The sequence below is a fragment of the Scyliorhinus torazame genome, chromosome 29, assembly GCF_047496885.1.
Source record: "Scyliorhinus torazame isolate Kashiwa2021f chromosome 29, sScyTor2.1, whole genome shotgun sequence".
NCBI lineage: Eukaryota > Metazoa > Chordata > Chondrichthyes > Carcharhiniformes > Scyliorhinidae > Scyliorhinus > Scyliorhinus torazame.
The window spans coordinates 32,512,915-32,526,421 of NC_092735.1; the positions used below are offsets into that span (position 1 = coordinate 32,512,915).

General features: G+C 44.9%; 2 protein-coding genes across 2 annotated transcripts; both read right to left on the reverse strand.

Moving 5' to 3' along the window:
* Window positions 1-935: 935 nt before the first annotated feature.
* On the reverse strand, window positions 936-5,100 carry LOC140403772 (ferritin heavy chain-like). Its single transcript, XM_072491933.1, has 4 exons — window positions 4,998-5,100; window positions 3,983-4,129; window positions 3,086-3,211; window positions 936-1,571 (listed from the first exon to the last, which is right to left on the reverse strand). The coding sequence occupies exons 1-4, from the start codon at window positions 5,097-5,099 to the stop codon at window positions 1,416-1,418; spliced, it is 531 nt and encodes a 176-aa protein (XP_072348034.1). The 5' UTR covers window position 5,100; the 3' UTR covers window positions 936-1,415.
* A 3,050-nt stretch (window positions 5,101-8,150) lies between these two features.
* On the reverse strand, window positions 8,151-10,681 carry LOC140403773 (ferritin heavy chain, oocyte isoform-like). Its single transcript, XM_072491934.1, has 4 exons — window positions 10,557-10,681; window positions 9,746-9,892; window positions 8,920-9,045; window positions 8,151-8,383 (listed from the first exon to the last, which is right to left on the reverse strand). The coding sequence occupies exons 1-4, from the start codon at window positions 10,656-10,658 to the stop codon at window positions 8,237-8,239; spliced, it is 522 nt and encodes a 173-aa protein (XP_072348035.1). The 5' UTR covers window positions 10,659-10,681; the 3' UTR covers window positions 8,151-8,236.
* Window positions 10,682-13,507: the final 2,826 nt, after the last annotated feature.

Genomic DNA, 13,507 nt, shown 5'->3' on the forward strand with positions numbered 1-13,507 from the left:
GGGTTATGGTGTTCGGGCCGGAAAGTGGAGCGGAGACCACAAAAGATCAGCCATGATCTCATTGAATGGCGGAGCAGGCTCGAGGGGCCAGATGGCCTACTCCTAGTTATGTAAGAGCGGTTGCCAAAAAGGTCTGTGTACCTTGATAAAATATTTTCTAAGCTATTTTGTAAAACGTTGCTTACTGTGTATAGTTTATCGTGTGTTTAAGCAACGCTTCAATTTTTCAAATTAAAGGCTTTTGCTGGAATCCTGTGCTTTTGGGTTCAGTAGCTTTCCCTCTTTGTTTCGACAGGATACAAATCAGAAGAGACGGATTCAACCCAAGATCTGGAAATAGATACTTTTCTTGGGGGGGGGGGGGGGGGGTGGTTGTAAATTGATGGAGCAAGCCCATAGTTAGCTGGTGGGAAGGAAAAAGTATTAACTGAAAAGCTTTTCTCAAGGTAATCACTGGGCTAGTAATCCAGCAGCCCAGGATAAAGCTCTGGGGGACATGGCTACAACTCCCACAATAGCAGCTGGCAGCATTTAAACTCAATAAATATAGAATGTAAAGCTAGCCTCAGTAATGATGGCCAGGACAACGGTCATGGTTTACTAATACCAGTTCGGGAAGGAAATGTGCTGTGTTTACCTGGTCTGTTCTACATGTGGCACCACCTGTAGGACTCATGGCACCAAGGACCTAGGTTGACTCATTACTGTGAAATGGTCGAGCCAGCCAGTTAAAGGGTCATTGGTTATGCTCAGGTCCCACAGAAGACCCATTTGGTGTTATTTGCATTTTCTTCACATTCAATCCTTCCTGAAGGCTTTTCCTGGAGTACAAAATATTCAATTTGGAGCCTAGAGACAGATTATCAGAACAAAAAAACAAAAAAAAAAACAAACACTGCTTTGGCTGGATGAGTAAATTGAGCATGTCAGGTGGCATTGCCCATTGACCCAATTGATTCCAGTACCAACAGAGCTCTCAGGCTGTTACATGCCCAACAGAGTACTGAAGGAGCAGGTGTAGGGTACTTTATGCATGTGGTCTCCTTCACAGCATTTCTATGCACACATTACTGCTCCAACGACACTGGAAAACATTTCATTTCTGCTGCCCAGCTTGACGAATTCAAGAAAGACTACCCAGTGACGATTTCCTGTCCAGAACCACACATTCAATCCTTGCATATTTCTATTATGGTTAGAACAAAAATGCACAGAAGAATTAAGGATTACAATGAAGTTAGACCATCAACATGCAATAATGGACCAACGATAAGCAGTAACACTAAGCATATCTTAATCTGAAAATAGACAAGACAACAGGCCAATAAGTTTTATTTACAGCTAGTGCATTTCACTTGTAGCCTCGGTCCTAGCACAAGCATAAAGGACAAATTATACAAACAACAGCAGTCAGTTCAGTCACTCTCCCCCAGGGTGAGATTGTCAAACAGGTACTCTCCCAGGCCATGCTCAGGGGCTGCCAGTCTCTTCAGGTTGGTGATGTGATCTCCGAGCTTCTTGATCATCTTCACTTGTTCATCCAAGTAATGAGTCTCCAGGAAGTCACATAACTGAGGATGAGAAGGGTACAAATTAGCCAAGAGGAATTTTTAAACCAAGGGTCTTATCATAGGGAATTAGGGCAGCACAGTAGCATGGTGGTTAGCACAATTGCTTTACAGCTCCAGGGTTCCAGGTTCAATTCCGGCTTGGGTCACTGTCTGTGCGGAGTCTGCACATCCTCCCAGTGTGCATGGGTTTCCTCCGGGTGCTCCGGTTTCCTCCCACAGCCTAAAGATGTGCAGGTTCGGTGGATTGGCCATGCTAAATTGCCCTTAGTGTCCAAAATTATCCTTAGTGTTGGGTGGGGTTACTGGGTTATGGGGATAGGGTGGGGGTGTGGGCTTGGGTAGCGTGCTCTTTCAAAGAGCCAGTGCAGACTCGATGGGCCGAATGGCCTCCTTCTGCACTGTAAATTCTATGAAATTCAATGAATGTTCTTGGGACAAGAGCGGACTTGTACAAGTGCAGCAGAGATATTGGTGGATCATCAAGTCTTATTCCAGGGGTAAGGTTATCAATTTAGGCATGCAAAACCCCAGTTCCCATTTGCTTCATGGATTGTCCCATCTTAAAAATCAGTGTAGATTAGCAAAAGCCTAAAACACAAGTCTCACCTCATCTACAACAAACAGGGTATTTGCAAGCTATGGCTCATAGGCCTGGGATTGATGCACATAATCCAGGCCAATATGCTTCACTGCATCATGGCTACCCTGTCAGGTGCAATCATGCAAGATTATGATCTAGTCAGCCTTTAGCTGGCAGCAGGATACATTATATTATTATTGTCAGAGTAGGACTGTAGTTTCTGTGGTGATCAGCCTATGAGCCATATCATAGTTGGATGGTATGAGACCTCCCTACCAGCAGGTGGTGGTACAGACACCATGTGGTCTCAAGACCAAGGTCATGTGACCCGGAACCAGTATTATAAAGAGGCACATCCTGAGAACAGGAGATAGAGGGTAATAAGACGTACATGTTACCAGGTCAGCAGCAGTTGAAAATTCCAGAGTAGTGAGACTTCATGATAACATGCTCTGTATCAGATTACCAACCTACCACATGACACATATAGAAGTTAGGAGCAGGAGGCCTTTTGGTCCTTCGAGCCTGCTACGCCATTCATCACGATCATGGCTGATTATCCAACTCAATAGCCTAATCCTGCTTTCTCCCCATAGCCTTTGATCCCATTCCACAAGTGCTATATCTAGCCACCTCTGGCATATATTCAATGTTTTAGCATCAACTACTTCCTGTGGTAATGAACTCCACAGGCAAGAAAGGTCTCCTTATATCTGTCTGAACACAATAAAAGGATCTTGTTTTGGACAGATTAGGTGTTGGGAGTTTTTCCATAGTAGTACAAGGGACCAAACAGTGTCCTGAAGAATATTTATCCAATTATCATAACCTGGTTCTTTATAGGACTTCCACATTTGATATTATATCACAATAACTACAGCAACTGGGACACGAGGGTAAGAATGTTTTGTTAAATGGGACATTAGGAACTCACATGAGGGTCGGAGTTCCCAGAGGACAGTTTGTGCAGATCCAGCAGACTCTGGTTCACATTCTTCTCCATCTGCAGAGCTCTCTGCATTGCCTCCAGACCATTGCTCCACTCATCCTGCTCTGGTTTCTGGAGTTTGGGGAGAAAGAAAGAGCTTGGGTCAGTGGGTGAAATTGGTTAACAAGAATCAATGAGTTATCCCCAAGCATTTCAAGAGTTAGCAACATTCTCCCTGTCCACACCCTGACTGTGCACATCTGTTTCTGTAGCTAACCATTCCAGGAACAGGTCACTAGTCTATCACTAGGGTTTACAGCACGAGGGACGTATATATACACGAGTGGCAAAGGGAAGCTTTAGCAGTTAATCCACCTCACCAGAGTCTTTGGACTGTGGGAGCAAACTGGGTTTAGTGAAAACCCACAGTCATGAGGACAACATGCAAATGTCACAACCCAGGTCCCAGTACCAAGTAATTTCAATAGCCGATCCAGACTGCTCTCCCCCTCCCCCCATATCTTGGGCTGCTCAAATATTATGCTTAAAGGTGGAGTGTCTTTGAGGGATAATCCAAATGCAGAATATTTAGCATTGATGAAAGTTATATTCTTTACCTTGGACCACCAGATTGGATGGCCTGCAAATATGAAAGAGAATGAGTTTGCAACCACCTCCTCCAATTACATCATTAGACTCAAGTTTAGCTTGCATATCATCCCAATTGTCTGCTGCTGGTGTCCAATTTCAATGGGATGATGTTGCTTCCAATGTAATGCCTTTCTAGTTTACTCAACAATCTCTAGCTTTGTAATACACAGTTAGTAATCCTCCTCCAGCCTAATCTCCAATCGGTTAGTCAATCCTTCCTAGCATTACACTAAAAAAAAAAGTTAACCCAACCTTGACATCCTCCAGGATGATGCGGCCTCCACGTTTATTCTGGAATTCCATCAGTTTCTCAGCGTGTTCCCGTTCCTCATGTGACTGCTCCTTGAAGAACTCAGCAAAGTGACGCAGGGCAACATCATCCCGGTCAAAGTAAGAGGACTGCAGGTGAAGACACAATTTGGGGGGGGGGGGGGGGGGGGGGGGGAAACAAAAGAGGAAAGAGTCAGAACCAATCTCATGCATGGTTAGTCCAAAAGAAAGAGTAACCTCTTCCCAAATGGCCTCACATTGAAAAAAGTTTTTGATCTTTTTTAAAGCATTGAAAATTTCTCCTTGTAGGAGGAGAATAAAGCAAGCACCACCTTTATTACATAGTGCAGAAGGCGGCCATTCGGCCCAGCAAGTCCGCACCAATCCACTCTGAAGCCCTCACTTCCACCCTATCCCTGTAACCCAATAACCCATCCCAACTTTTTTTTTGGTCACAAGGGCAATTTATCATGGCCAGTCCACCCAACCTGCACGTCGTTGGACACGCAGCAAACGTGCAGACTCTACACAGACATTGACCCAGCAGGGAATCGAACCTAGGACACTGGCACTGTGAAGCCACAGTGCTAGCCACTTGTGCTACCCATTACATGAACTTTCAGTCCACACAAGCCAATTTCAGTTAGCTGTAAATACATCCTTTCAAATCCAACAGTTCACCCACCTTACCACTTGGACCCAATTAGGACAGTCAAGCCAGCTAATGTTTCATATGATTTAGTTGAGTCAACTAAGTTTACACATCTTCAAGTCAATTTCACTGTCCAGGGAACCCAGTTAGCTGTAAATAAGCTATCTGGAACAGTCAACACCGCAGGCCTATATTAAGAATGGTCATTGGATTAAGTCTGGGGAGGATTGGCCAAGAGATAGAGTCTGAAGCCCAATTCATTGACCTAGAGCAATTCTACTTGTCCACACTACAATAATGCCATAACTTTAATTCTGAAACTAGACCCAGAACGACAAAACTCACCATGGAGAGGTAAACATAGGAGGAATAGAGCTCCAGGTTGATCTGCTTGTTAACAGCATCCTCACAGTCCTTGTGGTAGTTCTGACGCACTTGAGAAGCCATCTTTACTGTCACCTAAACAGTTCTAAAACTGACCCTTGCTGACACGAGCTCTTGTATTTATACAACTGGGACATCCTGTATTCAAACAGAGAATGACATCACCAATGATGATTGACAATCCTCGATAGCCAATCAAGAATCTTCGATGCAGCAGGCACCAATGAAAGGTTTGGGGTGGAGTGTGATACCCAGAACCAATCAGAGCTCTGGAATGGAGATTCAGATGATTGTTCTGTGATTGGAGCATAAGTGGACGAGGAGACCATTAAAGTGCCTCAAGTATTTGTTTTATAATTAAATGTTTATAGGATGTGGGCTTTGCTGGCAAGGCTAGCATTTGTTGCCCCATCTCTAATTGACCTTGGGAAGGCGGTGGTAAGCTGCCTTCTTGAACCACTAGTCCCTGTAGTGTCGGTACACCCACAGTGCTGTTAGGGAGGGAGTTCTAGGATTTTGACTCGGTGACAATGAAAGAACGGTGATATATTTCTAAGTCAGGGTGGTGAATGACTTGGAAGGGGAGCGCCAGGTGGTGGGGTTCCCAGGTATCTGCTGCCCTTTTCCTTCTAGATGGCGGTGGTCGTGGGTTTGGAAGGTGCTGCCTAAGGAAACTTGGTGCGGTGCTGCAGTGCATCTTGAAGCTGGTACACACGGCTGATACTGTGTGCCGGTGGTGGAGGGAGTGAATGTTTGTGGAAAGGGTGCAGATCAAGTGGGCTGCTTTGTCCGGATGATTTCTTGAGTGTTGTTGGGACTGTACTCATCCAGGAAAGAGGGGAGTATTCCATCACATTTCTGACTTGTGCCTTGTAGGTGATGGAGAGGGTTTGGGAGTCAGGAGGAGAATTAGTTGCTGCAGGATTCCTAACCTCTGACTTGCTCTTGCAGCCACAGTATTAATATGGCTGGTCCAGTTCAGTTTGGGGTCAATGGATGACACCCCAGGATGTTGATAGTGGGGGATTCAACGATGGTAATGCCATTGAAAGTCATGGGCGATTGTTTGATTCTCTCTTATTGGAGATGGTTATTGCCTGGCACTTGTGTGGCGAATTACCAACAAACATCCCCAAATGATGTTGGAAGGTCATTGATGAAGTAGCTGAAGATGATTGGGCCTCAGACACTACCCAAAGGAACTCTGTTCCACCATTCAATCAGATTTCGGCTGACCTGTATCTTAACTCGCTATCTCTGCTTCCATAGCCTTCTACAACCTTACCTGACAAAGATCTAACCATTTCAGATTTGTCCAAGTGCCCCTCAGTTTCTGGTGGATAGGTGTGACTTCCAGATGTTCATTATCATCTGTATGAAGAAGTGCTTCCTGACATTACCCCTGAATAGTTTAGCTCCAAACCAAAGATTTTGTTGCCCCTGTCCTGGATGAACCAAGAAGAGATAATAATTTCTCCTTATCTAACCCATTAATCACCTTCAACGTTTCAATTATCATCATCCCTTAGTCTTCTCTATGTGAGGGACTACAAGATTAGCTTGTGAAAACTGCCAACATAATCAAACCCCTTTGGCACTGGTATCATTCTGGTGAATCTGTGCTGCATTGTTTCCAAGGCCAATGTATCAGAACTGAACCCAACACTCCAGATAATAATAATAATCTTTATTAGTGTCACAAGTAGGCTTACACTGCAATGAAGTTACTGTGAACATCCCCTAGTCGCCACATTCCGGCGCCTGTTCGGGTACACTGAGGGAGAATTCAGACTGTCCAATTCACCTAACAAGCACGTCTTTCGGGCTTGTGGGAGGAAACCCACTCAGACACTGGGAGAACATGCAGACTCTGCACAGCGAGCCAAACCGGGAATCGAACCTGGGACCCTGGCGCAGTGAAGCAACAGTGCTAACCACTGTGCTACCATGCCGCCCTATCCCAAATATACCTATCCCTAATTTTGTTTCTTACCACCTAACCAATTCCTCACCTGTGTACCAAATCATTCCGTCCCCCCCGGTCAGTCAGGTGATTGATTTTGGTTTCTTTAACTTTCCTCAAACTGAATCTGATCGTCACAACATTGGCGTTTACTAATGGAAACGCCAGCCTGTTAATGTCAAACACAACCAGACCCCATCTCTCGGAGAATTCAAAGTCAGAATGCACCGGAAAGTCTGCAATGAATCCGCAAACTAACCAAGTTGGAGGAAATGGAAAACTGTAATGTTGCCCATCCCAAATTGCCCAGAGTTGGCTTGCTGGAGCAGTTATCGGTCAACCACATGGCAGTGGTCTGGAGTCCAGGTCAGTTAAGGATCTCACACCGTGTAGAAGAGGCCCTTTGGCCCATCGAGCCTGAACCGACACATGAAAGACAGCTGGCTGGTCTCCTTAATCCCATTATCTAGTCAAGTCAAGTGGCAATACCAACACCAGCTCCCCTAGAGGGAAACTCCAATACAGAACACTAGATCCATCACTGTAAAGTGTAAGGTGGAGTTTTATCCCAATCAAAAAAAAAAAGAGCTGTTAACTATCCCAAGTTTAATTTGCTTGTTCTTTTGCCAAAGTCCATTGTGGGGAAAAGTTTATCGACTCATTTATAAATATCAAATATCTTACTTTCCCCTGCCTGCCCCATCATGCAGGCACAATAGGCATGACTTGCACATTGCTAAGTTATGCCATTTTTAAAATAAGGTGCATAGGTAAGTGGACCAGTTTAAAAATAAGGTGCATATATAAGTGGACCATACACAAGCTGTGCCTGGAGGCAGGTTAAAGGTGGTCAATGCTGTATTGTGTATGCAGGTCACAGAATTAAAGACTGTGGGAAATGTGTTCCTCATGGTCTAACGAGGCCCTGTAGACTGAAGAGAGGCTATGATGAAGAAATTAGTTCTGAATTTATAAAATAAGTCATCAGATGCAAAAAATGACAAACAAACCTCATGTCCTGCAAATCCCCCTTAGTGAGGATTAGGGTGTAAGTAAAGACCATGGACAGGCATTGAAGCTCCACTGGTAGAGAATGTCTAGATCTTTCATGATCTGAATAAGTCACCTACCAAATCATACAGACAAATCAGTTGCATGATAAATACTTTAATTAGATGTGCATGTTCCCTCATTGGCAAAGTATTCATTTGAATAGTGAAAAAAGTGGGTGCAAATGTTAGTCTAGGGTGAGCTTGTCAAACAGGTACTCTCCCGTGCCATTCTCAGGGGCTCCCAGTCTCTTCAGGTTGGTGATGTGATCTCCGAGCTTCTTGATCATCTTCACTTGTTCATCCAAGTAGTGAGTCTCCAGGAAGTCACAAAGCTGAAACAAGGAAACAAAATTGGCTCATAGGAGAACAGATTTTGATCTATACCTCCCATTTAGATTTGTACATGTTACATGTCTTGTCCTCCAGTAGTGTTGACAAAGATGATAAAAATTAAACATTTAAAACAAATTTATTTTACACTAACTTTAGTAGGTTCACACTTCTTAACATGTCCTGAATCTGTGATAAATAATCCAATATGTAAACTACACAAAATCCAACCTCACTATCCTTCTCCATCAGCATGCCTAGAGATGCAGCCTTTTATATGATCACTCTGACACCATCTAGTGCTGATATACTAGATGCAATCGCTCTTGTTACACATATAACCTAGCGAACAACTTGCTGTCGGGAGCAAAAGTTGCTATCATGGTGGATGGGGGAAAAAAAATTAGTCTGTTCTGACCCTGTCAATACTCATCTTTCAATTTAACTGGAATTTGGTCTGCTATTATTGGTGCAGCCTCTTTCAAAATTACAATTCTGCACTGGGATAGTTGCAGTCAAAACAGAGACAGTAACTCACATGAGGGTCGGTGTTCCCAGAGGAGAGTTTGTGCAGATCCAGCAGACTCTGGTTCACATTCTTCTCCATCTGCAGAGCTCTCTGCATTGCCTCCAGACCGTTGCGCCACTCATTCCGCTCTGGTTTCTGGGGGGTTTGGGAGGTGAAGGAATGGAAAACAGTTATTCAACATTGCATTTGTCGGTGATTCAATAAGAAAGAGAGAGAATCAAGTCCATATGACCTCTCCACAGATGCTGCCAGAGACTAGAGTTTTTCCACACATTTTGTTTTAGTTAAGAACACCAGCATTCACAGTACTATCCCAAATTTAGCAGGACCACAAGGCAAAGCCACTTATAGTAATTCAGGTTACTTCAGATTTAGCCAATCTGCTCACTGAAAGAAGGCCCAGGCAGGGGCTAGCTTGTGACTCATCAGGTCTGCACTGACCCACTGAAAGAGCACCTAACCTAGGCCCACTCCCCCAGACTAACTCTGTAACCCCACCTGCACATCTTTGGACTGCAAGAAACTGGAACAACCAAACACAGGAAGTGCAAACTCCGCACAGTCACCCAAGGCCGGAATTAAACCTGGGTTCCTGACGCTGGGAGGCAGCAGTGTCAACCACCAGTTATCTGATCAGTATGAAGGTGGGGAATACATATCTCACACAAATATACTCCCCACAGATGAAGCCACCATATATTTGCAAGCTGGTTTACAATGTCATCTAATCCTAGACACCCACCAGCTTACCGATACTCCCAATGTTCCATCTGAAGCAGACTAACTAATTTAAATTATTTCCATGCCAATCCACAGATCACATTGCAAATCCAACCTTGACATCCTCCAGGATGATGCGGCCTCCACGTTTATTCTGGAATTCCATCAGTTTCTCAGCATGTTCCCGTTCCTCGTGTGACTGCTCCTTGAAGAACTCAGCAAAGTGACGCAGGGCAACGTCATCCTGGTCAAAGTAAGAGGACTGCAGGTAGAGACAGTGGAAAAGAGGCAGGTCAGACCCCCAGCTATCAGATTCACCCCACCCTTCCTGGACCTCAATACTGGCCTCCAATTAGGGGTCCAGAGTTTTGGTTTTTATTGAAAACAAATCGCTTTATCAATGCTTTTCCTCAGTATGTTGAAACCCATCCCTGTGGATGGTGGGAGGAAACCGGACCCGGAGTAAACCCACACCGTGGGTCACCAGAGGGTTCCTGCCAATGAGGCAGCAGTGGTAACCACTGTGCAAGTAATAATGCTGTTTGGATTGAAGTTTGTTGACCACAATGAATTACATCCTTTCTCACACTAATGATGGAAAATAGAAAATCCTTCAAATTCAGTACATCAGCCAGCCAATCACATTTAATTGCTCCTCTTCAATTGGAAAAGAGGGGTTTAGGTACCTTCAAACTAAGCATTCTACCAGAAACTTCACAGAATCCTGGAGTTAATTATAGATCCAAACTGGAAACAGCAATTCTGAAATAGGGACAAACACCTGCCTGGAGTGTTCAATCTATTCAGTCTGGGGAGGGAATATATCTAAAGACAACTCATTAACCTAGAGAAACTCTACCTGCTCAGAAAGCAACAAAGCCACAGTCTTAAATTGAAAATAGGACTCCCAAAAAAGTAAAACTCACCATGGAGAGGTAAACATAGGAGGAATAGAGCTCCAGGTTGATCTGCTTGTTAACAGCATCCTCACAGTCCTTGTGGTAGTTCTGACGCACTTGGGAAGCCATCTTACTGGTTAAGAGTCAAAGTCAAACAGCAACAACAGGACCTCAGTGCTCACAAGTTCTTGTATTTATACAACTGGGACATCCTGCATTCAAACAGGGAATGACATCACCAATGATGATTGACACTCCCTGATAGCCAATCAGGAATCTGCCATGAATCGAGGCACCAATTAATCAATGAGAGGGGGTTGGGTGTGATACCCAGAGCCAATCAGGTCTGTGGAATACAGGAAAGATCAGGATGGTTACTCTGTGATTGGGCCATTCAACCCTTCAAACATTTTCCACCATTCATATTGTGACTGGATTGAATTCTAACTCTGTAAACACGTCTCAGTCCCATTTGCCCCACACTCAACAAAAATCTAACAACCTCAGCGTTGAAATGTTAAAATGACCTCTGACATTTTGGGTGACAGAGTTCCAGATTTCCATCATTCTTTGTTGAATAAATGCCTCCGAGCTTCACTCCTGAACAAGCTGGTTCTGACGTTAAGGCTGCGCCTCTCTTCCCTCCTGGGGAAGGCCTCCTTCTGCCATGTGGAGATTCTCTGATTCTCTTTGGTTTCGCTCTATCCACCCTATCAAATCCAATAGTTATCTTCAACACGCTCTCGTACCAGTCTCCCCGAACAGGCGCCGGAATGTGGCGACTAGGGGCTTTTCACAGGAACTTCATTTGAAGCCTACTTGTGACAATAAGCAATTTTCATTTCATTTCATTTTCATTTAATTTCCCTAATCCAAGACTCTGTGATTGAAAGACCAGTCGATGCAAACGGTCTTCATCATTTAACCCTTTTAGCGACGATTCCGTTCCGGTGAATCTTTTCTGCATCTCCACCAAAGCCAATTTATCCAAACTGGACACAGTGTTCCAGATGTGGTCTAAGCTGATCTTTATACGGCTGTTTCAGAACCTCTGCCTCTCTCTATTCCAGCCCCAAAGAACAAAGAACAAAGAAATGTACAGCACAGGAACAGGCCCTTCGGCCCTCCAAGCCCGTGCCGACCATACTGCCCGACTAAACTACAATCTTCTACACTTCCTGGGTCCGTATCCTTCTATTCCCATCCTATTCATATATTTGTCAAGATGAACAATAAATTAGATGAAGAATAAATCTCCATTAGCCTATTTAATTTGTTTTTGTAGCCGTCGCACAAACTGCTGGACAAGGAGGCAGAGTGGACCATTCGGCCCCTCGGACCTGCACCACCATTTAATAAGGTCTTGACTGATCTGATAAAGACCTCAAACCTCCCCCCGATAACCTTTGACCCCCCCCGTTCCCACCCCCACTTACCAAGAATCTATCTGCCACTGCCGTAAAAATATTCGAAGTTTGTGCTTCCGCACTTTTTCAGGAAGAGAGCTCCAAAGACTCGTCTTCCGTCCACTGGTTTTTGAGGAATTTCTGTGCGTGGACAGCGTTGAGCAGAACAGATTGGACGAGGCTGACCTGCCCCAGACAAGCCACAGAGAATACACAAACCAGCTGACAAATTGGGGCAATGCGAAATGGATTTGTGGCGAATATCAAACAGAAAGCTATTGCTCAGTCACTGTTAAATGGGATGTGGAGCTTTATCCCCAAATCTAAGAACTCATAGATTTCATAGAATTTACAGTGCAGAAGGAGGCCATTCGGCCCATCGAGTCTGCACCAGCTCTTGGAAAGAGCACCCTACCCAAGGTCAACACCTCCACCCTATCCCCATAACCCAGTAACCCCACCCAACACTAAGGGCAATTTTGGACACTAAGGGCAAATTATCATGGCCAATCCACCTAACCTGCACATCTTTGGACTATGGGAGGAAACCGGAGCACCCGGAGGAAACCCACGCAGACACGGGGAGGATGTGCAGACTCCGCACACACAGTGACCCAAGCCGGAATCGAACCTGGGACCCTGGAGCTGTGAAGCAATTGTGCTATCCACAATGCTACCGTGCTGCCCAGGAACTGTAGACCTTTTATATGGTCTTACTACTCTAATTTAACAAATAAAAAATATTTTTGTTTCTGTGTTTTGTCTTTTTTATTATTTTTTGTTTTTTGTGGTGTTTTGTTGGTGAATTGATGACCTGTACGTTTATCTACACGTACAGGAGTTAAGCCAGCATCCGCCACTGACACTGGCGTGATGCTGGGTGTGACAACCAAGCAAAAGAACATAAAGTAGCTGATGGATAAAACAAACGAGGGGAATGCCCCAAAACAATGAGTGGAGCACAGCCCAAAGAGAACGAGAAAGGAAACAAAGACTTATCAAAAACCCATCAAATTAAAGTGTGAGAATCGGGGTGGATAAGGCAATCCAACCCCTGCGGTGCCCACCGAGCACGGAACGCCTCGAGTGTGCCCGTGGACACCGCATGCTCCCGCTCCAGGGACACCCGGCTGCGAACGAGGCCGTGGAAGATGGGCAGTCAGGCTGGACGACCCCCTCGGTCGCCCGCTGCCTGGACCTATAAATGGCAAGTTTGGCCAGGCCCAGGAAATGAACTGAAATTCGCTTATTGTCACAAGTAGGCTTCAAATGAAGTTACTGTGAAATGCCCCTAGTCGCCACATTCCAGCACCTGTTCGGGGAGGCTGGTACGGGAATTGAACTGTGCTGCTGGCCTGCTTTAAAATCCAGCGATTTAGCCCAGTGTGCTAAACCAGCCCCTATTTCATGTTATACTCCTGTTTATCCAGGATGGTTCAATCAAGATCCACTGTCCTCTGAAAACCTTCATCTGACCAGCTACTAGCCCATTCTGGAGTCTGATGGCTTCTTTTGCTGGACCTACATCCTGCTGTAAAGTTGATCACCTGTGTCTGGTAATTAGTTACATAT

What these genes read in the sequence shown, in the direction of transcription:
- LOC140403773 (XM_072491934.1), bottom strand. Translation starts at nt 10,658, where the DNA reads ATGGCTTCCCAAGTGCGTCAGAACTACCACAAGGACTGTGAGGATGCT. An exon ending in CCTATGTTTACCTCTCCATG is followed by an intron (nt 9,893 to 10,556) that starts GTGAGTTTTACT and finishes CTCTACCTGCAG; the next exon opens with TCCTCTTACTTTGACCAGGA. An exon ending in CTGGGAACACCGACCCTCAT is followed by an intron (nt 8,384 to 8,919) that starts GTGAGTTACTGT and finishes TCCTTGTTTCAG; the next exon opens with CTTTGTGACTTCCTGGAGAC.
- LOC140403772 (XM_072491933.1), bottom strand. Translation starts at nt 5,099, where the DNA reads ATGGCTTCTCAAGTGCGTCAGAACTACCACAAGGACTGTGAGGATGCT. An exon ending in CCTATGTTTACCTCTCCATG is followed by an intron (nt 4,130 to 4,997) that starts GTGAGTTTTGTC and finishes CTTCACCTGCAG; the next exon opens with TCCTCTTACTTTGACCGGGA. An exon ending in TCATCCTGGAGGATGTCAAG is followed by an intron (nt 3,212 to 3,982) that starts GTTGGGTTAACT and finishes CCCAAACTCCAG; the next exon opens with AAACCAGAGCAGGATGAGTG.